At 45.1% G+C, this 24,750-nt stretch overlaps 1 protein-coding gene across 6 annotated transcripts; it reads right to left on the bottom strand.

The window, feature by feature from the left end:
* Positions 1-3,645: 3,645 nt before the first annotated feature.
* On the bottom strand, positions 3,646-21,564 carry MAB21L3 (mab-21 like 3). 6 transcript variants are annotated; one of them, XM_030533822.1, is made up of 7 exons: positions 21,374-21,564; positions 20,825-21,004; positions 17,506-17,646; positions 10,807-11,098; positions 7,367-7,548; positions 5,894-6,088; positions 3,648-4,886 (listed from the first exon to the last, which is right to left on the bottom strand). In XM_030533822.1, the coding sequence occupies exons 2-7, from the start codon at positions 20,870-20,872 to the stop codon at positions 4,653-4,655; spliced, it is 1,092 nt and encodes a 363-aa protein (XP_030389682.1). In that variant the 5' UTR covers positions 20,873-21,004; positions 21,374-21,564; the 3' UTR covers positions 3,648-4,652. The 6 variants fall into 6 exon arrangements, with proteins under 6 accessions (XP_030389700.1, XP_030389724.1, XP_030389710.1 ...); XM_030533831.1 differs by having other exon boundaries at positions 21,405-21,564; XM_030533864.1 differs by lacking the exon at positions 21,374-21,564 and having other exon boundaries at positions 3,647-4,886; positions 20,825-20,896.
* Positions 21,565-24,750: the final 3,186 nt, after the last annotated feature.

Genomic DNA, 24,750 nt, shown 5'->3' with positions numbered 1-24,750 from the left:
GGCAGAGGAGGGGTTGTAACTGAATACAACCCCTCTCCCAGCTTTGCAGAATTATAAAGGGTGGTGGAGATGACAAGAAAAACACTGAAGGAGCAGTAATGACTCCTGTATAAGCAGAAGCTGCATGCTTGCATGAGATGTGCATACCATGCATGCTGAAGGGGGAAGGTCTGAAAAGACCCACAGGGAAGGACCTATCATGGAGATGAAACAAATTTTCCCCGAGTGTAGTGATCACATCAGGCAGAGTCATCTTCATTGGTCCTGGTAACGGAGACCTGATTTATCCAACCCATATTGAATTCCCTTCCCAGCATGAGTGCTGAGAGAAGGTGAGAGACAGGCAGGTGCTGTAGGGGGACTGCCTTAAACAAGACAGAACAAGTTCTGGGGAAAAGGGGCTGGCAGTGAAAAAGAGCCATCTGGGGTGGGAGGATGGAACTGGAGGACAGAGAATGATGGTATCCTGCTACCACCTGAGAAATGGACAGCAATACAAAAATGAGCCTATCAAATCCATGAGACCTCCTTCGAGGCAGACACTCAGGGCTGTTAGCTTGGATGACACTTGTATTCCTTGTCATGTCAGTGATGTTATCAAAGTTAAAACTGAAGTGAGAGTTTGGGAGAGAGGGTGTGAGAGGGCCAGACATAGGTGAAAAGCAGCCTTGGATATGAGAGAGAGCTGGGTCAGAGATGGCCTTTGAGAAGGAGGGACTGGAAAGAGAGAGAGGGGAGGGAGCTGGAAACAGATTATTATTAGGGCTATCAAGCAATTAAAAAAATTAATCACGATTAATCACACAATCGCACTGTTCATAATATTTTTGGATGTTTTCGACATTTTCAAATATATTGATTTGAATTACAACATGGAATATAAAGTGTACATAAGAACATAAGAGTGGCCTAGCATTGGACTAACAGGTACTGGGGGTTGCAGATGGCAGCCCAGGGGTAGGCAAAGGCAGCAGGTCCGAACCCAACCTTGCCAGTGATGAATAGGCTGATACTGCAGTCTGCCCCAGGGCGCGGGGACTAGACGATGACTGGCAGTAGCCTTATACTGAGGCGAGGTGGGAATAGTGGGTGGGGGTTCCCCGGGGAGGGGAGACCCTAAGACTGATGGGTACTGCCAGGGGCAGCACTCCAGTTACAAAGACAGTGGAGTCCAGGGAGGGACACGGGGGCCAGAGGACAGGTGGATCACCGGCCTGCAGAGGGCATTCCGGAGCTGGAACAAGCTAATTCATGGAACAGAGCAGCAGGAGGCGCCACAGTGGTGAGTCCACTCCTTTACACATGGATTTATATAAGGGCAAAAAGATATATCTTTTTGAGTGATTCCTAACATCCTGTTTGCTTTTTTGATTGCCACTGCACACTGCATGGACGTCTTCAGAGAACTATCCACGGTGACTCCAAGATCTCTTTCCTGATTAGTTGTAACTAAATTACAGTGCTCACTTTGTATTTGTTTTTTATTACAAATATTTGTGCTGAAAAACAAAAGAAATAGCATTTTTCAATTCACCTAACATGAGTGCTATAGTGCAATCTCTTTATCATGAAAATTGAACTTACAAATGTAGAATTATGTACAAAAAACTGAGTTCAAAAATAAAACAATGTAAAACTTTAGAATCTACAAGTCCACTCAGTTCTACTTCTTGTTCAGCCAGTCACTCAGAGAAACAAGTTTGCTTACATTTACAGGAGACAGGATCATCCTTACCCATACCCAAAGTACGCAGCTGCGTGCTGCTCCAGCCCCTGCTCTGGCTCTTCCCCAGGGCCTCTGCCCCTGCCCCAGCCCCACCTCTTCCCACCCCTGCCCAGCCCCGCCCCCACTCTCCTGAGCTCTGCAGTAGGGCCAGGGCTGCAGTCACCAGCATCAGATGTGCAGCAACCTAACCCCAGCTGTGCCGCTGGTGAGTGCTGGAGGTGGTCCCACCCCCCCCAGAGGCCTGGGGCCCACTCCTCCCCCACGGAGGCCTGTCCCCCCCCCGCGGGGGGTAGGGGTTGCGTAGGGCCCCAGAATAGCTAGGGATGGCCCTGGCAGGAGATAATGCTGCTTGTTTCATGTTTACAATGTCACCTGAAAGTGAGAACAGGTGTTCACATGGCACTGCTGTAGCCGGTGTTGCGAGATATTTACGTGCCAGATGTGCTAAAGATTCATATGTCCCTTCATGCTTCAACCACCATTCCAGAGCATGTGTGTCCACGCTGATGACGGGTTTTGCTCAATAACAATCCACAGCAGAGTGGACTGATGCATGTTCACTTTCATCATCTGAGTCAAGTGCCACCAGCAGAAGGTTGATTTCCTTTGTTGATAGTTCAGATTCTGTAGTTTCCGCATCAGAGGGTTGCTTTTTTAAGACTTCTGAAAGCATGCTCCACACCTCTCATCCCTCTCAGATTTTGGAAAACACTTCAGATTCTGAAATTGTTATAGCTATCTTTAGAAATCTCACATGGGTACCTTCTTTACATCTTGTCAATTCAACAGTGAAAGTGTTCTTAAAATGAACAACATATGTTGGGTCATCACCCGAGATTGCTATAATATGAAATGCATGGCAGAATTTGTGTAAAACAGAGCAGGAAACACAATTCTCTCTCAAGGAGTTCAGTCATAAATTTAATTAACACATTTTTTTAAACAAGTGTCATCAGTGTGGAAGCATGTCCCCTGGAATGGTGGCTGAAGAATGAAGGGACATAGGAATGTTCAGCATATCTGGCATGTAAATACCTGCAATACCAGCTACAAAAGTGCCATGCGAACACCTGTTCTCACTTTCAGGTGACATAAATAAGAAGCCAGCAGCAGTATCTCCTGCAAATGCAAATAAACTTCTTTGTTTTAGCGATTGGCTGAACAAGAGTAGGACTGAGTGGACTTATAGGCTTTAAAGTTTTACATTGTTTTGTTTTTGAGTGCAGTTATGTAACAAAAAAAATCTACATTTGTAAGCTGTGCTTTCACCATAAAGAAATTGCAGTACAGTACTTGTATGAGGTGAAAAATACTATTTCTTTTGTTTATCATTTTTACAGTGCAAATATTTGTAACACTTTGTATTCTGTGCTGTAATTTAAATCAATATATTGCAAATGTAGAAAAGCATCCAAAAATAGTGAATACATTTCTATGAGTATTCTATTGTTTAACAGTACGATCAAAACTGCAATTAATTGCGATTACTTTCTAAAATCATGATTAATATTTTTTTAGTTAATCGTGTGAGCTAACTGCGATTAGCCGACAGCCCTAACTATTATCTATATTGTGGTAGGCCTCGCTGCCCCAATCAAGGATCATTGTGTTGGGTGCTGTATGCACTCATCATGAAAAGACAGACCCTGCCCCAAAGAGCTTACAATCATAGAATATCTGGGTTGGAAGGGACCTCAGGAGGTCATCTAGTCCAACCCCCTGCTCAAAGCAGGACCAACACCAACTAAATCATCCAAATCACACGAAAAGAGTGTAAGAGGCTAGAGCAGAGCTCAGGATGATTCCCTGGCCATGATAGCTAAGAGAAGGTTTCTTTTTAAATTATGTGAGCATGTTATAATCCAGCCAGCAATTTACGGTAATAGAAAATAAAACACTTTATTGTAATTTGAGTAATTTAATAACATTAAACACAACATTCACTTTAGAACTCTTTTTGTTTCTTTTCTCAGAACACTAGCACTTTATTTTTTTATATATATTATATATAGAAAGCTCTGGAATCCTCTGCAACTAGGAACCTTTGAAAAAATGCTCCTTCTGTCTCTAACAGCACCCAAAAATATACAGGTGCTAAAAGGTGAGAGATCAGTTCATCCCCCAGACAGCTGGGCAGAGCCATGTGTGCTTGAGAGCTCTGTCACAGCAAACACCACCAGGGGGCTGACGGCATGGCACTAGCACAGGTGGCAAAGGCAAACCCGGGGAGCCTGCCCCAAGAAAAACTTGAGAGAAAAAGACCATGAGGGAAAGGCAAAAAACAGTAACTGGACTATTCAACACTTACCAATTAAACTCTCTTTACAGTGAGGGCGGGACCCACATTTAATTGTGGAGGGAGGTGAGACAGACTGGCTGTAACAATAACACCTTGTGATTGTACCGAGGTTTCCATCTGCATCTCTCAATGCACTGTACAAACATTCATTCAGTCTCACAACAATGCTGTCAGGTAGGTAGGTATTAATTCCATTTTACAGATGGGCAAGGAGGCAGTATAGAGGAGTCAAGTCTCACAGCAAGTAGGTGGCAGAGTAAGGTGTCCTGGTTGCTATTCCCTGGCTCTTACCACTAGACCACTCTGCATTTTGGCCTATGAGCCACAGGACTAGTAACAAACAGTGGGGCAGTATCTGGTCTGGCTTGTTTTGGGGATCTGGATGGCAATGACTCCAAGACAGGCAGCTCAAGCTGTAGAAAGCAAATTGCAATGACTGGGCATCAAGCAAACCCTCTAGATAGTTTTGTCCTCTCACTGCTTTCAGTTTGACTCGTCTCTTCCATACTGCACGTGCCACATGTCTCAGGTTCAAAGTCACAGCATCTACTGAAAGGGCAGAACAACTACAGACAACAAGAGGGACTAGGGTGTAAAACAAGACTGAGAGATCAGGTTCTCCCTGCCTCAGTCCAGGCAGAGCACGGGGTTCTCCAGGAAGACGGCGAGCTTGCCAGCCACTAGGTCCAGGTCACTGGTGTTGGCATACTTGAGCAGGTTGGTGCCCCTAATGAAGTAATGCTTGAGGAAGTGCTGGCTCACGCACTTGTGCAGCTTCTTCACCATGCGCAGGAAGCCTTCCCAGAAGCAGCGCCAGTCCTTGGCATGCGGGTACTTCTCGCACGTCCAGAACAGCACCATCTGCAAGAGGCAGATTGAAGGGGAGGAGGAAGGAGAGATGTTACTGGGATGCTGCCAAAGATTCACACAATTAGCAAAGGTAATTTTACTGCTGATGAAAAGTGCTGGAGTGACGCCCTGGAGACTGAAGGCAATGGCAACGCAAGCGTCTCTTGTCACTTTACCCCCGCGTCCGACACAGAGGGATCATGCTAAATCAATCCTGGCCCTCCTCTCTAATTACCATGCCAACAAGGATACCAATGATGGGTTTTACTATGTGGACACCAATTCACCACGGGCTGGTGAGTGAGACCCACCAAATTCATTTAGCGAGGCCAACAAACAGCCATCCATTGGGAACAATTTTCAGTCACTACTGACCTCAGCAGGATTGGATCCAGTGACCACCACCACCGGCATGCACTGTGTCACCCTGGGCAAGCCACTTCCCCTTTTTGTGCTTGTTTCCTACCTCTGTACCTACCTTGCTACCTCAGAGAGGGTGCTGTGAGCATGACCGAGTAGAAACTTTGAGCTCCTCAGACAGAAGTCTCAGTAAAAATGCAAAGTGGGTTAGGTTGTAGCAGGGAACATAGAGTATAATATATTATATTGGCCAAGAAATAGTGTGTGATCATGCAGTTGAAAACTGTATTGTAATGCATATGTGGATTTAAGGTAGCATGGGCAGCCTTAATGCTGAGACTGCCTGACTTTTGTGTGTTTACCTGTAACCGTGCAACCACAATGTTCTTTTAACATAATATTTTTGTATGGAATATAGATAAACAACAATTCTCACACCATGTAAGGAAAAGAGAGTAATGTGGTGAGGGTTGTTACCTTCGGTGTTAGCTAGGGGGAGCTATAGTCACTTAGGCCAATTATTGTATTACAATTGTTGCTACAGGCATCCCCAGCAAAGACACTGTTTGGTTGCTGCTCTCTCCTAATGACAGTATATTCCCCCACCCCGTCCTAAACTCCTCTCTGCTGACCTCACCACTCTTGCCTGCTATACACACCTGTAGGTGATAGGTCGTCAGGATTGGCTTATTTCCTGTACACCAGACATCCTCCTTCATTTGTCTCATGACCCGGAAGCACTTCATGCGGCAGCCACCGTCCTCGTCAAGGCCCTCGATCAGCATGCGCTCGGCTCGGGAGAAGTCCAGCTGCCAGTGGTAATTGGAGCGGGCCAGGAGATTAAAGCCAAATGACTGCAGAAGAATGGGGGAAAAGTTACGAAGGGGGGGATGCAAACTTATCTTCAGAGCAGCATGAAGGGAGGATAAGGGAAGAATCCACTGCACCTGCCTGTTACCTCTTGAGACCTGGTTGTGCATTATGGACTGAGGTACAAGGGACAGCAAGTTTGGGTTTCCTAATTCCCAGTGAATGTCTGTCCACATCAAACCAGGCCAGTTCCTCACATGTGGCTATTCCTCACCCCAGAGAGACCCAGCTCCAAAGGAGAAGGGAGAGCTGTAAGCAGTGCTGCACTGGCAGAACTGTCTGGGAATGTGGTAATGGCACAGCAGGGCCCACTGCAGGTCAGGATGAAAAGACAATTGAGTTACATGGGAAATCCTGCACTAGAACAGCAGGAGGAGATTCACTACATCAGGACCGAGGTGGTCAGAGCTCTGCCAGTGGAGTAAGACAGGACTCACCATGTACAGGGCAGGACGAGACTGAGGGGCATGTGCAGAGAAGGGCGGGGGTGTGTGTGACAGTAAGAGGCAGAGTGATAAGACCAGAACTACCAGGATAGTGCTGGTCAGGACTGAGAGGCATTGGCAGAGCGGGGGGGGAGAGGCATGGAGAGTCTTGCACAACATCTGTCTATACTGTTCCATACATTATCAAACCTGCACAGGATTCACAAACACTAATATTAGAGAAAACTAGTACACTTATAAGCATTTCTAAGTATACAGATGTTTTTACTAAAGAAAGTAGCCCTTCCGGGCATTTAAGAAGCATGACTTTCTCAAGGTCTGATTTCAGGTCAGGAAGATCATTTTAGACAGATACAGAACAGGGCGATCTGAAACCTTAAGACTGACCCACCTAGGAAGAGACTGATGCCACTAATTGGAAATCCAGTACTGACGGCTTGGCACTCATCGTCCTCCAGGGAGCATTAGCTGCAGACTATGGAAGTCAACAAAGCTCTCAGTGCCTGATGGAAAATGGTGTCTCATCCTCCCCATAAAAGGCTCGTTCTCCCCGTTTTGCATCTTGTCATTACTTACATCTGTGCCAAGTGAGTAACAAGCAGGTAGAAAATTCTGCTGTTCTGATTTGAGTCAAGCCACCCTGACAAGGGTGTGCCTCGGCCTCTGTGCTGCTCAGAACCATTTAACACTGATATCTTCTGAGAGTTCCAGCAGGTTTCCCAGCTCCCAGTTGTGAGAGGTTTTCGACAATATGGTCAGACCTTTCACAGCGTTACTGGCCCTTTAAGTCCCCCTCCTGCACCCCCTGCATTGTACCTTGATGCACTGCACTTTCTCCTGGGGAGGCCAGCGCTTGAAGCAGCGGGGCCACCGGGCTTTCTCAGGCCAGCAGGTTGGGATTTCCACAGTAGGGACCAGCTCCACCTCTACCTGGGAGTCTGGTGTCTCCACAGCAACTCGAACCACCGAGCTGAAACTCTCCAGAATACTGACTTTACCTGGGAAGGAACGACGAGAGGAGATGATAAAGACACGGCTGACCTTCTGCTCAGGCCAAGCAAGAGGCCGTTTGGGGCTCTGTATCCCTTGCGAACCCTGCTGCTCAGGGGCCTGCTTCAACTCTCACTTTCCAACAATGGGACCAAAGAAAACAACTCACCACCTAGATCCCCCTGGGGCACCAGGACAAGAGGAGGAGGAGGCAGCAACTCAACATCTTGTTTCCCCCTCAACCTCGACCCTTTGTGTGGGGCCAAGCAAACCGTAAGACCAGCCTAAGATAAAGAGGAGCAGAATTGCTGCAACCTAAACATCAACAACCCACTGACACAAGAGGAAGCAAGGGAGCTCAGTGAGGCCTGGTCCACACTACACAGTTAAATCGATTTAAACAGCGTTAAATCGATTTAACTCTGTACCCGTCCACACTACAAGGCACTTTAAATCGATTTTAAGGGCTCTTAAAATCGATTTCTGTACTCCTCCCCAACGAGAGGAGTAACCCTAAAATCGATATTACTATATCGATTTAGGGTTAGTGTGGACGGAAATCGAAGTTATTGGTCTCATTCCTTTAATGTAGCTACCCAGAGTGCACCGCTCCAGAAATCGATGGTAGCCTAGGACCACGGACGCACACCACCGAATTAATGTGCCCTAGTGTGGACGCATAAAATCGATTTTATAATATCGGTTTTATAAAACCGGTTTCAGTAATTTCGATTTTATGCTGTAGTGTAGATGTAGCCACAGTCTGAGTAGAGAAGGGTCTCAACTGAAACCTCAGCTTCTAAGACCTCCTCATCTTTAGGGGAAGTCCAGATCCATGAACTCTCTTATGAGGCTTATCTCTGCCCCAGTGGTTATTAAGGATATTGTGTGAGTTAGGCATACTCTGGTCTGGCTGGGAACTTACATGGAAGCCAACTCCAGTGGACAGTCTGACCCGTGTGAAGTGACAATGGCAAACTGAGGCACTGCAAAGCCTCCAAATCTGCTACTGCGCAGCAAAGAGGCAACAGTGAAATCAGGGAAGTGTTCGGGTAACTTAAGCTGTCTTTGGCAGAGTTTGTCCTATTTGAAAACAGTTAAGCACACAGTCCTACTTCAGTCCATCTCTTCTGCCATCTGTCATGTTCCAGAGGAGACAGCACCATATGCCCAGACATCTTTGATGAACCAACAGTTTGGGAGCTGTTCCTTTAAAGAATGCTAGGTTTTCACCCTGACACGTTGCTTTCCACATAAGTAAAATATCTGAGGCAAGAAAACAAAACATTTGACTTTTCTGCCAAGCCATAGCATCTGCTTGGTGGTGGTATTTTTTATTTCTCACTATTCCATCCCCCTCAACAGTAATAAATATTTGCTATAGGAATGAGTTGCTAAATGAATTGGTTGAACACTGAGATTGATTTTAACAGGTCTCTCCAGGATCTTGCAAGATCAAAATCCAGAGTTACATCTGTGTAGGGAAAGTTGCATCTGTGCGTTTGCAATGCTGGAATGCAGTGTCATCCCACTGAAAGGTAAAGTTATCCTTAGAAGACAGAAAGCATGGTCTGAGGTCAGCCTTGGACAAGATACAACCAATGTGCCTCAGTTTCCCCAGCTAAAGAATGGAGATAATAATACTTACTCACACCAGAGGGTGTGGGTTTAATAAGTTGAAGCCAGTAAAATGCTTCAAAGATGACAATTGCGAAGTATGATTATTATTATTATTATTAAGGTGGCCTCCCTTAAGCTAGCAGTTAGAAGTGACTGCAGCCACAGTTCTAAAGGAGTGTTTAAAACACAGCACAAAGCACATCACATCTGCAATCAATTCTTCAGTTTCTTTTGTATGGAAGGCTGGAATGTAAACACATATTTTGGAGCTGCCTATGAGAGGTAGCATCAGTTTTGCTGCAAGTGACCCCCCATGACATTGCCTCAAAGCAGGATGGGGTGGGAGCAGCCTGGGCATAGCCAGTATTGGTCTAAAGTCTGAATAAAGATAACAAAGGGTTTTGCTCAAAGGAGAAGATCTGCCACCCAGCTGCTCAATATCACAAGCTGCAAAGCTATGAAAGCCTCAGGCTTCTGTTGGGGAATATTCACCTCCAAGCAGTGGTGCTTGGTTGCTGGTTGCCCCACTGCTCACTGAGGTTTGACCCCATCATCCCTGCATCATCAAGGGAGGGCAGCAGGGCCAAAACTGAGTGAGCGGCATTGCAACATGGTGTACGGGGGTTGCAGCACCACTCAGGTTTGGCCCCACAACCCCTGTATCCAAACTTGAGTGGCACTGCAACCCCCATGCACCAGGTCACAATGTCACTCACTCATTTTTGGCCCTGCCACTCTCAACCCCACCATAATTGAGTGGCCATGGGGCCAAACCTGAAGGGGCAGCATGGCAGCCAGCATTGCTTCTGCTCACCACTGCCACGGGGCTGGCTCTTGCACCAGGCTCCTACCCAGCCTCACCCCACACAGCCCATGTCCCCTCTGCTTTGCCCACAGGACACACTCAGCGACAGCCTCAAGAGCTGCGGTGAGTGCCCCCATGGGAGAGCTGTCTGGGAGAGGGCAGCAGGGAGCCCTGGGGTGTACCATGTCAAAAGTACCTGGGTATGCCCCTGCTTCCCAGTAACATTCCCAATCCTCTCCCCATTCACTGTCCTAACCTTCATCCACACCATCACAGAGTGTCTTTCTGATTGGTCTAGGCCCAGAAAGGAACAGACTTAAACACCAGCTGGCCTTTGACACAGGTTTCAACCTCAGCTGCCTTCATTTAAAGACATTTGCAGGCAAGAGGTACCAGTGCTTGCCCTCTGCAGAGGGCACAAGGACACCCCAGGGAAGCTCTGCAGTTTGGGCTGGAGAAGCCTAGAAGGCCTATTGGACCCACATAGTTTCTGGCCCAGCAGAAAAGCAGGTTCTGAAAATTTAGGCAAAAGACAATGTTGGTTGCTTTTTTGGGGTGGTGCTGAGGGAAGACGGGGTCCAAATTCATAACAGAATCCGAACATCCCTGAGCACTGAGAGCTTGTAATCTGAACCTGGGTCAAGAGATCTTACTTGTGCAAATGGACCTCATCTTCATCATGGGTCAGTGTCTTCTCAGCTCTGGGGTGTGTGAGCCAATCTCTGTTCACAAGGAGTGAGGCAAGTGGCCAAACACCCGCTATGGATAGCAATCACAGTCCCCTATCAGAGGACTGCGCTTGAGAGGCGGATTCCCTTCACACCTTTCCCACTCAACTCACTGGAGAGGTTACAGGAGGTAATTGACTTCTCCATCAACTCCCTGAAGATGGCAAGGACCTTGGCTGGAACAAGGTCACCTTCGATGTTCACCTCTGTCTCATGCCACTGCTGCAGGCTCTTTGAGAACTGCTCCACCTCCAGCCACTGCTGAAGCTCCTCTGGGTCCCGTACCGGGGAAAGGAGCTTTGCCCCATGTACGGTGTAATACCGCCAGTGCCGTACCTGACGCTCCCGGTACCCTGTCAGGCCACGCAGTGGGATTGTGATGAGGAAGTGGCTGGGTGCTAAGACCTGGAAGAGTTCAGAGAGATTGAGAGAGGAAATGAGGGCAGATTTACAACATGGATACGGGGAACATGGTCACAGCAGGTAGAATCACTGGGGCTTCTGAGAAAAAGGGAAAGTCACACTGGAATGGAAGCAGCTCAGTGCAGATAGGTTCCACTTGGAGCCTATCTGGCTAGGACACTGTCTTAGAATAAGGCTGGAGGCTAGAATGTGTCAGCCATGTGCTATTTAGGTTCACAAAATGAGAAAACTGTCATTAGAAGGAAGCTGAAGTGACCATCATGGGCAATGCTATCAGCGTCAAATTGGAACATCGTTGGCTGATTTGTTACCTTCCCCTCCTCACCCTATGTTGGAGCCATAATCTTCCACGGTTAGATCTGCAATTGCAAAAGATGCAGTTACAGAGAGAGATGCTAGGACAGAAGGCAAGATACGTGTAAATTATTACCTAAGTATTATTTCTAGAGATTGGCCTTGAGATTGTTAGTAGTAATAATAATGTCAATGCTCACTTCTTTAGCCCCTTTCACCCACGAATCCCAAAGTCCCTTAAAGACATTAGTAAAATAAGCCTTTTACAGACTGCTTTGTGGTAGGGAAATATTGTCCCCATCTGACAGATGGGGCAGCTGAAAAGTGAAATGACTTTCCCAAGGCCAGAAAGTGAGTCAGTGGCAGAGCCGGGAAGAGACTCCAGTAGCCTGGTCACATATGTCACATGGAATTGTTTCTGCTCTTTGATTGGGTGACAAACTTTTAAAACATGAGTGTAATAAACAAGTTGATAAATAACCAATAGCCACTAGTCTTGCTTGCATATCAATATAGTCTTCATATGAAGAACAACCATTTTCCTATAAAAAATTCTTTATGACTAGTGAATTAGCAGGGGAATGAACATAGTCAAACCTATTAGCTACTCCGAATTTGAACAACTGTTTCCTAACACTGTTTTTGGAGTATTGAACCATTTTGGCTCTCTTGGCCAAAATAACATGGCTAAAACATCCAGACGTTTACCAGTCTGAACTCTGAAGCTTTTCAGCTTTGCTTATCAGTAATCATAACTCAGCCTGACATTATTAGGGGAAAACCTACTAGAGAAACAGAATCTAAACTGACAGCAATTGCTGGAAGGTGGTTACCCCAAGCTAAACAAAACACTACGCCATTCTGCAGTAATGAGCCAAAGCACTGTCGTAACACTGTTGGTAGCTCCACTGACTTAGGGTGTTGCTGCTGAACACGGTCGGGTCTTTTTAAACAAAGCCCACCAGCAGGAAGCATTGAAATTGCAAATGCAATGGTGGAAACCTTTGTTTAGTCAAATCCAGTTCATCAGACAGGAGGAGGAAAGAGGACAGTCACCACAGGAAATTTCAGAATAAAATGGACCCCACAAGAAATATTTTTGTTTCTGGGTATTGAGAAATCAGCTAAGCCAATTTAGGATCTACATGCTACACTCCATAAGAACAGAATGCAGCAGCTTTCACGGGATGACTGGCTTATTTTACAATGCATCTCCTTAATCACATCTGCACAGAAAAAAATCATGCAGGACAGAATCAATTTTTCGCAGCCTTTTTCCATTCTAGGATGTCTACTTTTACTTGCTCACACTGATTGTAACGTAATTGTTCTGATGCACCTGGGAACCACAAATGCTCCTTTCCTAATGAATTATCAGCGATCCTCAGGCTAGGAAAAACTGGTCCAGTGATCCGAGCCAAAGACAAAGGTCCAGATCCTAATATGAACTCAGCCACAGCTTAAGCCTTGCTCAATCAAAGTGAGATTCCCTCATCACTTCGAATTACTCTTAAAGTGTTGTAAAGCCTCTCTCTCTCATGATGAAGGATTCTCCTGTGGTGTGTTTCAATGAGATATTTTAAAATCTCACTTCTTCAAGCTGTCCTGGATAGGAGAGAATCTGTGCGTGCATGGCCTCTGGGCAAGGCTGCTTTGTGCCACATGATCACTCCTGCCTCAAAAATTGGGCTTAAAATAACAGCAGGGCCTCAGTGAATGACACAGCATTGAATCTGTGCTGGCTCATCATACATCAATCTCACTGTTCAGAAGGCTGGAGATGGGGTGAGCAAGCCCCAGTATATTGAACAACCACATTGCCAAACTTTCAAAAATCATGAGTCGAGCCATAAGAGATCATGAGATGTAAACAAAATAGTAATGATCTGGGGGGTTCTTTATATTTGCCTTTCGTGTTTTCAAGCTTTTCTCTACAACCGTGAGCACTAGAAATGTACTTTTTTCAGATGAAATCTAGGAGTCTCATGGAATCACAAGACTCCTGCAGATGGGGCTTTAGCAGAAAACACCAAATATCAAAAGACTCCAGACAGAATCCCAAGAGTAAGCAATAACGGAATAGGTGCATTCACATTTCAGCTCATTGGCTGAATAGGACTCACACCCACCTTCGTCTTTCATATGGACCTTCTGTGCAGCCTGTATGTACTACAAGCCTCAGCATGCCATGTGCCACTTTTATCTGAGCAAAGTCACTGGGAGCAAACTAGAGCAATCTATGCTGGCACATGTAGTCTGTGGCCCATTCCTCTATATTAAAAACAGTTGCTAAAGTTATGCAAATTAGATTCAGCCCAGCCCTTGGGCTCCAGGCAAAATGCAAAGCATTCCTTAGGGTATAGCAAGAAGGAGAAGTAGTCAGTTAGAAACAAAGGTCCTGTGCTCCGAGCTCCCTTGCAAGGAGGCTGGGAAGGTCAGAGGAGAGGCTGGCTATGTGGGTGAGGGATCTTGTATCTGGAGAAGAGGGATGGTGAGGATGAAGCAGGCATGGGGGCAACTGTTTGGAGGAGTCGGTGTGAGGTATTTGTACCTGGACAGATGGGTGGAATGGGCGTTTCCCCCGAAGCAGAGTGGACCACTTGGCCAGTAAAGCTGGCTGATCCTGAGAGAAGCAGAGAGGAAAATAAGAAGTATACAGAACATGGAGAGAAAGCATGTGCCATACAGTTAGTTCTTGCAGCATTTTGGAGTTTCCGCCGAGCCTAATAATAAAGAAAAGGTTGCCCAGCTATTGTCCACAGAGCTAATACACTGGTGGGAAGTGCCACACTGATAGCTCTGGAGAGGGAGCTAAGCTGCCCAACTCTGCCTCACCAACGCCCCTCAAGCTTGTCCCATGTGCCCCAGTTTGATCACTCCGACTCCGGGAAGGGAGTCCCATGTCTACAGCTTGTTCAATCCATAGGAACTGTGTTGAGGCCACCAATATGGTGTCAACTGTGTGATGGTGGTTTTGCAATCTGGAATCTCACCACTAGGAACTGAAATGAGACCTCGGACTCCTTTTGTACAGGCAATAATATCTGAATCAGTGACCCTGTATGTGAAAGGCTTGAGACCTGATTAAATCTCTCCCTGTGCAATCCACCAACTGGACAGATGTAGTCACTAGAGTACTATTTCCTGATGACAATCATGGAGTATGTTCCCTTTTCGTTGGGTATATGAGGTGATTACTTACCTGTAATTGTTTTTTTCTGAAATTCTGACCTGTAATAAAGTCACATTCTTGGGCCTGTTATAGCTGCTATCTCTGAAGAACTCCCACTGGCAGGCACAGGAAATAAACAATGTAAATACTGGGCAGGGAGATGAAAATAAGGCCCTTTTCTGAAGAATAAACCATGTCCACACTGGAGCATCTGGCTACTGGGAGCAGATGAGATTTGCTTTGGCAAGAGCCTTTGACATACTTGCACTGAACAGTTTCTGGGTAGGGCTGACTAGTAATTCTTCAACAAAATCATTTGACAAATGCCAATTTGTCAAAACTAGAAAGGGTCAGTTTCGACAAATTCCTCCTCTTGAAAATTTTTCTGAAAGAGTTTTGAAATTGTTGAAATGAAAAGTTCCATTTTTTTTGTTCAACATGACTTTTCATTTTCAGGTTGAAGTTCATGTACACTAAAAATAGTTTTTAAAATAAAAAGGTCAAAATCAAAACAAATCTTCTATTTTATCAATGTTTCAGTTGACGTAAACTGATTCCCTCCCCCCAGATTTTTAGTTTGTGAACATTTGCAAACGTTGACTTTTTGTCCTGATTCAGGATGGGAAATCTGAAAAAATCTTCCCAAGACAGGAAAACAGTTTCTTGTCCAGGTCTATTTCTGGAAGAACACAGTTAGGAATGCTTAAAGTACAACATGGATGTCTAGATCTTCCCAAGAGCAACTTCCCAAAAGTTCTACTGAAAGGAACATAAGAATGGCCATACTAGGTCAGATCAATGGTCCATTTTGATCTAGTCCAATATCCTGTCTTCCAGCAGTGGAAGATGCTTCAAAGGGAAGGAACAGAACAGGCAGTCACTGAGTGATCCATCCCGTTGTCCACTCCCAGCATCAAACACAGACTGGCATGTGCTCTGACATCTTTTCAACCATATTACTCTCCCAGAGGCAGTCACAGCAATAACTTTATGGGCTTTGTTTTGGAAGCAGGAGTAGGTAGTGCCCTGAGCTAACTGTAATCTCTTATAAATACATCTTTTAAAACTCCATTCCTACACAATATAGTTAACAAACAGCTACATCCCCTTCCCCCCGCCCCAAACTTAACTATAACATGCAGATTTTTAGCATTGGATTTAGTTAAATATGGATGATACACTGGCCACTTTATAGACAGTTAAGTTTTCAGGGTCTCACTTGGGCAGATCAAGTTTACCTATAGTAATTCCTGATTACTCCCCCCAAAAAGATTATCTTGCTTTTTTTGCAGGCTTCAGCAGTCATTCCATCTTGGACTGGGATCTTGCCACATCTCACACGTTAAGCGGAATTCATCTAGGTCAATATGGGGGAGCAGCTGAATGATGCACCAAGTGGTGTTTGTGGTTCAGAATGTTGCACTCTTCTCTGTGGATCAATACTGTTGCCGTGGAGTACTGTGCTGCTGGAGATGCCGTATTTCAAAAATGACCTAAGAATGACTAAGACTGCGTGCCCCAGAGCATAGCTAAATTCCAACTCAGGTAATAATGTTCCGCTTCCCCAAATGCCCACTGAAGCTTCAATTACATACAGTATTTTTTTTCACTTTCTGCCCCAAACTATTGCAAAGATTCCTCTGTGCTTTTACTCAGTTGCTTTGTTCCACCCTAGAAGTGGCTGCATTTCAGTAATGGGGTCTATAATGCATAACTATAGTAACATAATGCTCTTCCGATGAAAGGGTCTGTTCAAATTTATTATTATTCTTTCCTTATTAAACTGATATATTTTTGACTTAAAGAGCCACGTGAAATAACCAGTCTTCACACTGGCAGAGTTGAGAGTGAACATTATTATTTTGGTGGGTATCTGACAGTCTAATCCAGGGGGAAGTTTCACTTTTCCCACTGTGACAGACTCAGACCAGTGGGGTACAGGAGTCTGGTAGAGGGCAAATATACTGGTCACTGGGGTGAGTAGTTTTCTGTTCCGTGAGTGACCAGAGCAGGGGCTGCACTAGAGTAATCAGGAACCTGCTAGAACCAATTAAGCCACACAGGCTGATTAGAACACCTGCATCCAATCAAGGCAGGCTAATCAGGGCACCTGGGTTTAAAAAGGAGCTCACTCCAGTCAGGGAGGGGGGGAGCCAGAGGAGAGGAAGTGTGTGTGAGGAGCTGGGAGCAAGAGGCACAAGGAGCTGAGAGTGAGAGGCTGTGCTGCTGGAGGACTAAGGAGTACAAGCGTGATCAGGCACGAGGAGGAAGGTCCTGTGGAGAGGATAAAGAAGGTGTTTGGAGGAGGCTATGGGGAAGTAGCCCAGGGAGTTGTAGCTGTCATGCAGCTGTTACAAGAGGCACTATAGACAGCTGCAATCCACAGGACCCTGGGCTGGAACCCAGAGTAGAGGGCGGGCCCGGGTTCCCCCCAAACCTCCCAACTCCTGATCAGACACAGGAGGAGTTGATCCAGACTGTGGGGAGGATCACTGAGGTGAGCAAATCTGTCAATAAGCACAGGACCCACCAAGGTAGAGGAGGAACTTTGTCACAACACCATCAAACTTACATCATCATGATGAAAATGGAAAAATTCCAGCTTATGAGTAAAATCTCTGAGACCTCCCCTGGTGACAGAAGTCCTTTGGTTATCCATGTTACACACGGCAGCAGTAGCAAGGCAAACTATCCAACTCCTTAATCTTGCCTTGCCAGATCCTCCTGTAGCAGTAACAAGGGAATTCAGTCTCCACAGTCCCTTCAGACCGTGGCTTCTCTGGTGAGACTGCCAGCAAAGATGACAATGTGCCAATTATGGTATTTGTTTGTGATAGGGAGACTTGCCCACTATGAACAGGGGTGAACCACCAACTCATTGCATGCAGCTCACCAGACGGTACACTTAACCTTTCACCCTTACCCTAAAATTCTCGTTGTGCACACCAGAGTTGGAGATGGCCTGAAATCGCGTATCCCTGTAGCTGATTGCTGAGGTCAGCTGTTGGATGATCTTCTGCACCTCATCCACTGTCTTAGATACCAGGTGGTGTCGCCGTTCCACCTGTAGACATCAAGCAAGTAACTTTACATCATGACTGACTGCAAACAATCTATCTCCAGCCAAGAGATCACCTGAACCTGGGGCATTTTGAAATATGTGTACGCCTGTGTGTGCACACGCGTGTGAGTACAGAACTCTGGGCAATAAAGGTTTAGAGTTCTCTTGATAATTGCCAGCTTACTCCATCTGGTGATAATGGAGCTCTGGCTGGAGGTTCTAAAGTAGATAAGGCCATTCAGCAATGTATTACAGTATGGAAGGGTAGGCAGAGAATTCATTATCTTGGAATTTTTCCATTCTTTGGCCGATTTTGGTTTTGGCCTAAGACTACCCAGCTTTTCCTTTGTGTAGGCTAGCCAGTCACTGATCCAGGAACTGCAGTCTCCTAGGAGCTTGCGTAGCTCAAGTATTCTCTGCTGGGTCAAGCCCACTGATGCTGTGACAGAAAACACTGGCGTAGGCTGACACAGCTCAACTGACTGGTCTGAACTTGGCATGTGTGAAGCATAGGAGCAATTCCATTCCTAAAGGGTGCTGAAGTTCCTCCTCTGTGCTGATCTCAGCGGTAACCACAACCACAAGCTCTCACGGGAAGTTCATGCCTTGCTGTACTCTCCCTCCAGTCAAGCAGTATCAGCCAAAATATTGATTATCACCAGTTTCAATGAAACAGAGGAGGTAGAGGATGAACTGAGGTGCAGGATGGGCAAACCAGATAAATAAGAACCAATATGAACCATCCCACACCAGCACAAGTGCAAGGGTCATACAGGGATGATACCAGATACAGGCCAGAGTCAATTATTCAGGGTTTAACAGAAGGAAATACAAGACCATGCCTAGTGAAGGACACCGGCATATTCCACACATGATCCTCACACATCTGTCAATATGGGATGCAGGCTAATCCATACCGAACCGTTCTGAGGCTAGTTCATTGCTACTACTAAGTAAGTTAATTAACATATGCCTAATTACTCCTCCAGCCAGGGATGATTATGCAGGATGATGGGTGAGAACTATTCACTGCACTTCCCTTCATCCCAGTGCCTGATCTTATAGGAGGAGGATAGAGACAGTTAGGAAGACGCCCAGCAGAAACTCAACAGCCAGCGTTAGCAGAACTAATTGGGAGAAAATGAAACCAACCAGAACCTGCAGCCAAAAATCCCAACCAAACGATTTGCAGATTTGAAATCGCAACATTTTGAAGTAACAGCACTGAGGCTCAGCGAGCGGAAGTGACTCCCCTTAGGCCACACAGTAAGTCACTGGCAGAAACAAGAATAAAAGCCAGGTCTACTCTCCCAGTCACCTCCTCTGACCTCTGCACCTTAGCTGCCACTGATTCACTCTTCGTTAGAGTACTATGTGCCTGAAAACTCACCAGGGCCATGGTGGTTATTACTATATCTAGTAATAGATGAACCTCAGGCTCCAGAATCTCTTAGGTCTGCAGAAACAGGATGGAGGTCTTGGGAGAAGCGGCTTTCCTGTGTGATCTCTGATGTTTGCCACTTCCCATCACAGTTATAAAACACTGCACCGAACAGCCTCTTTTGCCATATACTGGTGTTTCCCTTTCCAGATCCAAGCTTCGGTAGTGTCAAAGCAAATGTTAAAAACTGAACACTGGTGTATTAATATTTTGGATATCAAAAACAGGTTTGGTTTGGGATCTGGAACCAAGTTGGGGTTGGGTCTAATTCATCCTCCATCTCCATCCAATACATATTTGGATTTTTTTCTTTGCTACAGGAGTGGGTTAACAACACTGATTCAGAAAAAAAGCAGGCAGTAGCTTGCAAGCAGGCTGGTGGCTGGCTCCTGCCCTGTCCCCCTGGGAGGAAGATCAATGACCGAGGAGTGGATAGAAATATCCATACATTTAATAGACCCAGTTGTAAAAAGCCATTTAAGTTAACATGCATAAATTATTACATGGTATCTGTGCTGGCTCATTGAATGATTATAAGTTTTAACAAACAGACTGTGAAGGGACATAATTTAATACATAATAATAATGATTATTAACTGAAACCTCGTCTTTCTCACTTAGGAGGCTGCTGGAAAGAAGTCGCTCTCTGTGGGATGAGAAGCTTCTGGTGGAACCTAAAATTCTCTGGGCCTCATTTAAATGCTACCTCTGGTGCTTGGTACCACTGCATATGAGGCAGTACACTACCACAAATCTCTCTAAGCACAACCGTGCCCTCCGGCTCCTATGTCACCCTGCAACAGAAATCTTTACAGCGAGAAGTACTAATTGGCAGAGTTGGCTGGAAATTTTCGGATGGAACATTTTTCCATTGGAAAAATACCAATTTGTCAAAAGTGAAACATTTTGCAAAAACATGTTGATGTCAGTGATCCTTAGTTTAGAAAAAAATGAACAGAGTTCTGATAAGGGCAAAATATTTCCACCTTTTTGAAACAGAAGCCTCGCTTTTCTGTTTAATATGACTTTTTGTTGAATTTGGGTATATAATATAAGTTGAATTGGAACAAAACATTTTGATTGACCTGAAATAATTTCTCATTGTGCAGGCAATTTCAATTTTGGGGGGGGTTTGGTCCATTTCAGAACAGAAAAAAATTCAAAAATTGGAGCATTTCCCATGAAATTGAAACCTGGTTCCTGCCTAGCTCTCTTAAAAAGGTTAGATGGCTTGTTTAGATAAGCATTTGAGGTTTAGGAAAAAGATTAGGTGAGTTCTATTTTTATCCACCTCTCCCCTAATTATTGAACAAATGCATTATCTTTCTTAGAGACTACCTTGCTGCTATATTTTTGGCCCTGCTTCTATCAAATCTGGGCTTTTGGCTGGATGAAGATGAGCCCCAGAATCTCTCCTAGGTCTAAACACAAACAACTCCAGCCGTGACCACATTTGAAATTCCAAGTTTGGAGGACAGAGCCCAAAACACAAACTGTTTTTTGAGTGGGACAGGATGACCATGTAGGGAAAAGCTAAGAGGCCACCAAACCAAACCCTTTGCTAAGATTCTGAAAGGGAAGCATTGGAAATGTCACTAGAAATCTTATTATCATGATACTTAAGCCTCATTTTGTCCCAAGACTCAAGAGTCAGACAAGCATCCAACCCTTGAATTCTGAACTTTTCAAGAGCATCCCTACTTGTGGAGACAGAGAAGAGGCATACATTCAAAGACTTACCTTATTCTGGATGTAAAATTCCACATCTTCTTCTGTGAATGGTTTCATGGTAGGATGTTCTTCCTTGTGCTCCAAAATTTAAATTTTATTCTCTTGCTTGGCTATGAGTGTTTCAGAACCACTTCCAGCTTTTGGTCTGCAGCCTTCCTTGCCTTGCAAACCCAAGACCACCTAATTCCTCTGTGGATGGAGAAGAGAGGAGACAAGCTGGGAGGTTTGCTTGTTTTTTCCGTTTTGTGTTACAATGTGTTTCAACTTACTAGGAAAAAATATGTCCAATTATTTTTTTCAAGCTCTGGTTTTATTATTATTATTTTAAAATGGTGATTCTTAACATATATACATATATAAAAAATCCCAAACACTGCTTTGCCTTTGGCCTGAATTCGAAGCACCTTTCAGACTCGGTTGGGGATTCAGAGCTTTCTTGCCCAGCATTTTTTTCTGATTGCCACAAACATTTCCCTGTTTTCTAACTCTTAACTAGATCATTTATTAACCCTTTCAAAACACAGAGAAACACTCCCTTGTCGAGGTCAATCCACCCACTTTCCTTCTGTAGCTGTACTGCTATGTTTACATTCAGATCACTCATTTGGGTTGCAGTCCACAGCCTCTGCTCCTTATATTTCCTTTCTCTCTCCTGCTGTATTGACAGTAAACATCCCACCGCCTGTCCCCAGCCTGCAGTTTGCTTCGCCTTCTTTACAACAAACAGATATGAAGCTGCCTCCTGTTAGGTGCCAGCTGCCCAGATAACAAACCCAACACATCGTTAGAAGGGAAGACCATTGATTGGGCCTTATCGATCTGATAAGAGTTGGTGGCTTTTAAAAAAAGGGTACGTCATCCTGCGGGAGAGTGGTAGAGCCCTGAAGAGACATAAGTCCATGCTGCAAACTGTCCCTGGTTAGGAAGAATGGGCCCACTGTTTAGCAAAATAGTTATTTTGGCCCAGATCCACAAAGGTATTTAGGCTCCTAAACGTCCACTGATTTCTGTGGAAGTTTAAACCTCAAATGCCTTTGAGGATCTGGACCTTTTCCACTCTGTGTTCTCCAAGCTCTCTTTTCTGTGTTATTATTATTGTACAGTGCCAAACACAATGGGGCTCTAGTCCTGACACTACCACAATACATTTATTAATTATTATTATTATTCATTATTAGTCAAATGATGATAATGTGCTATACAAGACCCAACAGAAAATGTGGTCCCTGCCTCCAGGAGCTGGTAGTCTAAAACTCAAGCCTGCCTCCGGATCTCCCAGTGTATTCTCTATTGTCTGTTTATTTAAAGCATTAGCCTCCCAATCTTGCCACCACAAGTTCTCCTACTCCTTTTGGGGCCCTTCTTTAAAAGGATGGCCCAAAGGAGCTTGGCAGAAGTCAGATTTAAGACGCAGAGTGTGTGAGTGTGGAACAGTGGGCTAAGAAGGGCACTGCGGGGACCTGGGATTCATAGACTCTAGGATTGGAAGGGACCTCGAAAGGTCATCGAGTCCAGTCCCCTGTTCTCATGGCAGGACCAAATATTGTCTAGACCATCCCTAATAGACATTTATCTAACCTACTCTTAAATATCTCCAGAGATGGAGATTCCACAACTTCCCTAGGCAATCTATTCCAGTGTTTAACTACCCTGACAGTTAGAAACTTTTTCCTAATGTCCAACCTAAATGTCCCTTGCTGCAGTTTAAGCCCATTGCTTCTTGTTCTATCATTGGAGGCTAAGGTGAACAAGTTTTCTCCCTCCTCCTGATGACACCCTTTTAGATACCTGAAAACTGCTATCATGTCCCCTCTCAGTCTTCTCTTTTCCAAACTAAACAAACCCAATTCCTTCAGCCTTCCTTCATAGGTCATGTTCTCAAGACCTTTAATCATTCTTGTTGCTCTTCTCTGGACCCTCTCCAATTTCTCCACATCTTTCTTGAAATGCGGTGCCCAGAACTGGGTACAATACTCCAGCTGAGGCCTGACCAGCGCAGAGTAAAGCGGAAGAATGACTTCTCGTGTCTTGTTTACAACACACCTGTTAATGCATCCCAGAATCACGTTTGCTTTTTTTGCAACAGTATCACACTGTTGACTCATATTAAGCTTGGGGTCTACTATGACCCCTAGATCTCTTTCTGCATACTCCTTCCTAGACAGTCTCTTCCCATTCTGTATGTGTGAAACTGATTGTTCCTTCCTAAGTGGAGCACTTTGCATTTATCTTTATTGAACTTCATCCTGTTTACCTCAGACCATTTCTCCAATTTGTCCAGATCATTTTGAATTTTGACCCTGTCCTCCAAAGCAGTTGCAGTCCCTCCCAGTTTGGTATCGTCCGCAAACTTAATACTTTCTACGCCAACATCTAAATCGTTGATGAAGATATTGAATAGAACCGGTCCCAAAACAGACCCCTGCGGAACCCCACTTGTTATACTTTTCCAGCAGGATTGGGAGCCATTAACAACTACTCTCTGAGTACGGTTATCCAGCCAGTTATGCACCCACCTTATAGTAGCTCCATCTAAATTGTACTTTCCTAGTTTATCTATAAGAATATCATGCGAGACCGTATCAAATGCCTTACTAAAGTCTAGGTATATCACATCCACTGCTTCTCCCTTATCCACAAGGCTCGTTATCCTATCAAAGAACGCTATCAGATTAGTTTGACACGATCTGTTCTTTACAAATCCATGCTGGCTATTCCCTATCACCTTACCACCTTCCAAATGTTTGCAGATGATTTCTTTAACTACTTGCTCCATTATCTTCCCTGGCACAGAAGTTAAACTAACTGGTCTGTAGTTTCCTGGGTTGTTTTTATCTCCCTTTTTATAGATGGGCACTATATTTGCCCCCTTCCAGTCTTCTGGAATCTCCCCTGTCTCCCATGATTTCCCAAAGATAATAGCTAGAGGCTCAGATACCTCTTCTATTAACTCCTTGAGTATTCTAGGATGCATTTCATCAGGCCTTGGTGACTTGCAGGCATCTAACTTTTCTAAGTGATTTTTTACTTGCTCTTTTTTTATTTTATCTTCTAAACCTACCCTCTTCCTGATAGAATGGAAGAAAACGTAAGGAGAGGTGGAGCAGGACACACTGGCAGAGGAAGGGTAAGGAGCATTTTAAATATTCAGACTGAGTTAAAAAGTAGATCTTTATTTCCCCTCCCCACCCTCACTGTCCCTAGTTAGAGATTTTAAATCCAGGAAGGTATGAGGAAGCCTGAGTCATTTTTCTTCACCTCATACATCCACAAGCCATGTACATCTGTGGTGGGTTTCAGCTTCCTGTTTTCCCATGCCCACCAGCTGTCCGGCGCTATAGCAGCTATTGGACAAACAGGCATCGAGGAATCTGGTCCCAGTCATTGCACATTAAATAACAACACACAGCACTTTACGGTTCAAAAGCACTTCACAAAGAGGAATTTAAGTCTCACCTCCCCCGCCTCCCACGAGGGAGGCCAGTACAAGCAATTTGGACCAAGGACCATCTTTTTGTCACATGCATGCACAGCACCTCGCACAATGGGGGCCTGAGCTTTCTTTGGCAGCCTCTGGGTGCCACTGCCGTGACAATAATAAATCATTAGCATTATTACCCTCCTTTTACAGATGGGGGGAAACAGACAGAGAAAGGAGACGCGACTTGCCTCAGCAAGTGTCAAAGCTAGAATCAGAACGCAGGAATGCCCGACTCCTAGACCCCTGCTCTAACCAATAGGTTTTGCTGCTTTATTTGCTTAACTTCAGTTAATTCCAATGAAGAACAAACAAGCTGGGGGCAGTTCAAGAGCTGACCCCAGTAGCCAATGGCAGACTGCGGCATACTGGCCACAGGGGATTCCAGTGGATTTTGACCATGCCTTATTCTGGAATCACAGTGCTGCTGAAGGACAGCCAGGAAAACCTGTGTACA

Source organism: Gopherus evgoodei, chromosome 1 (genome assembly GCF_007399415.2).
Source record: "Gopherus evgoodei ecotype Sinaloan lineage chromosome 1, rGopEvg1_v1.p, whole genome shotgun sequence".
In the NCBI taxonomy this organism is placed as follows: Eukaryota; Metazoa; Chordata; order Testudines; family Testudinidae; genus Gopherus; species Gopherus evgoodei.
This window is presented reverse-complemented; position numbering and strand designations above follow the sequence as displayed.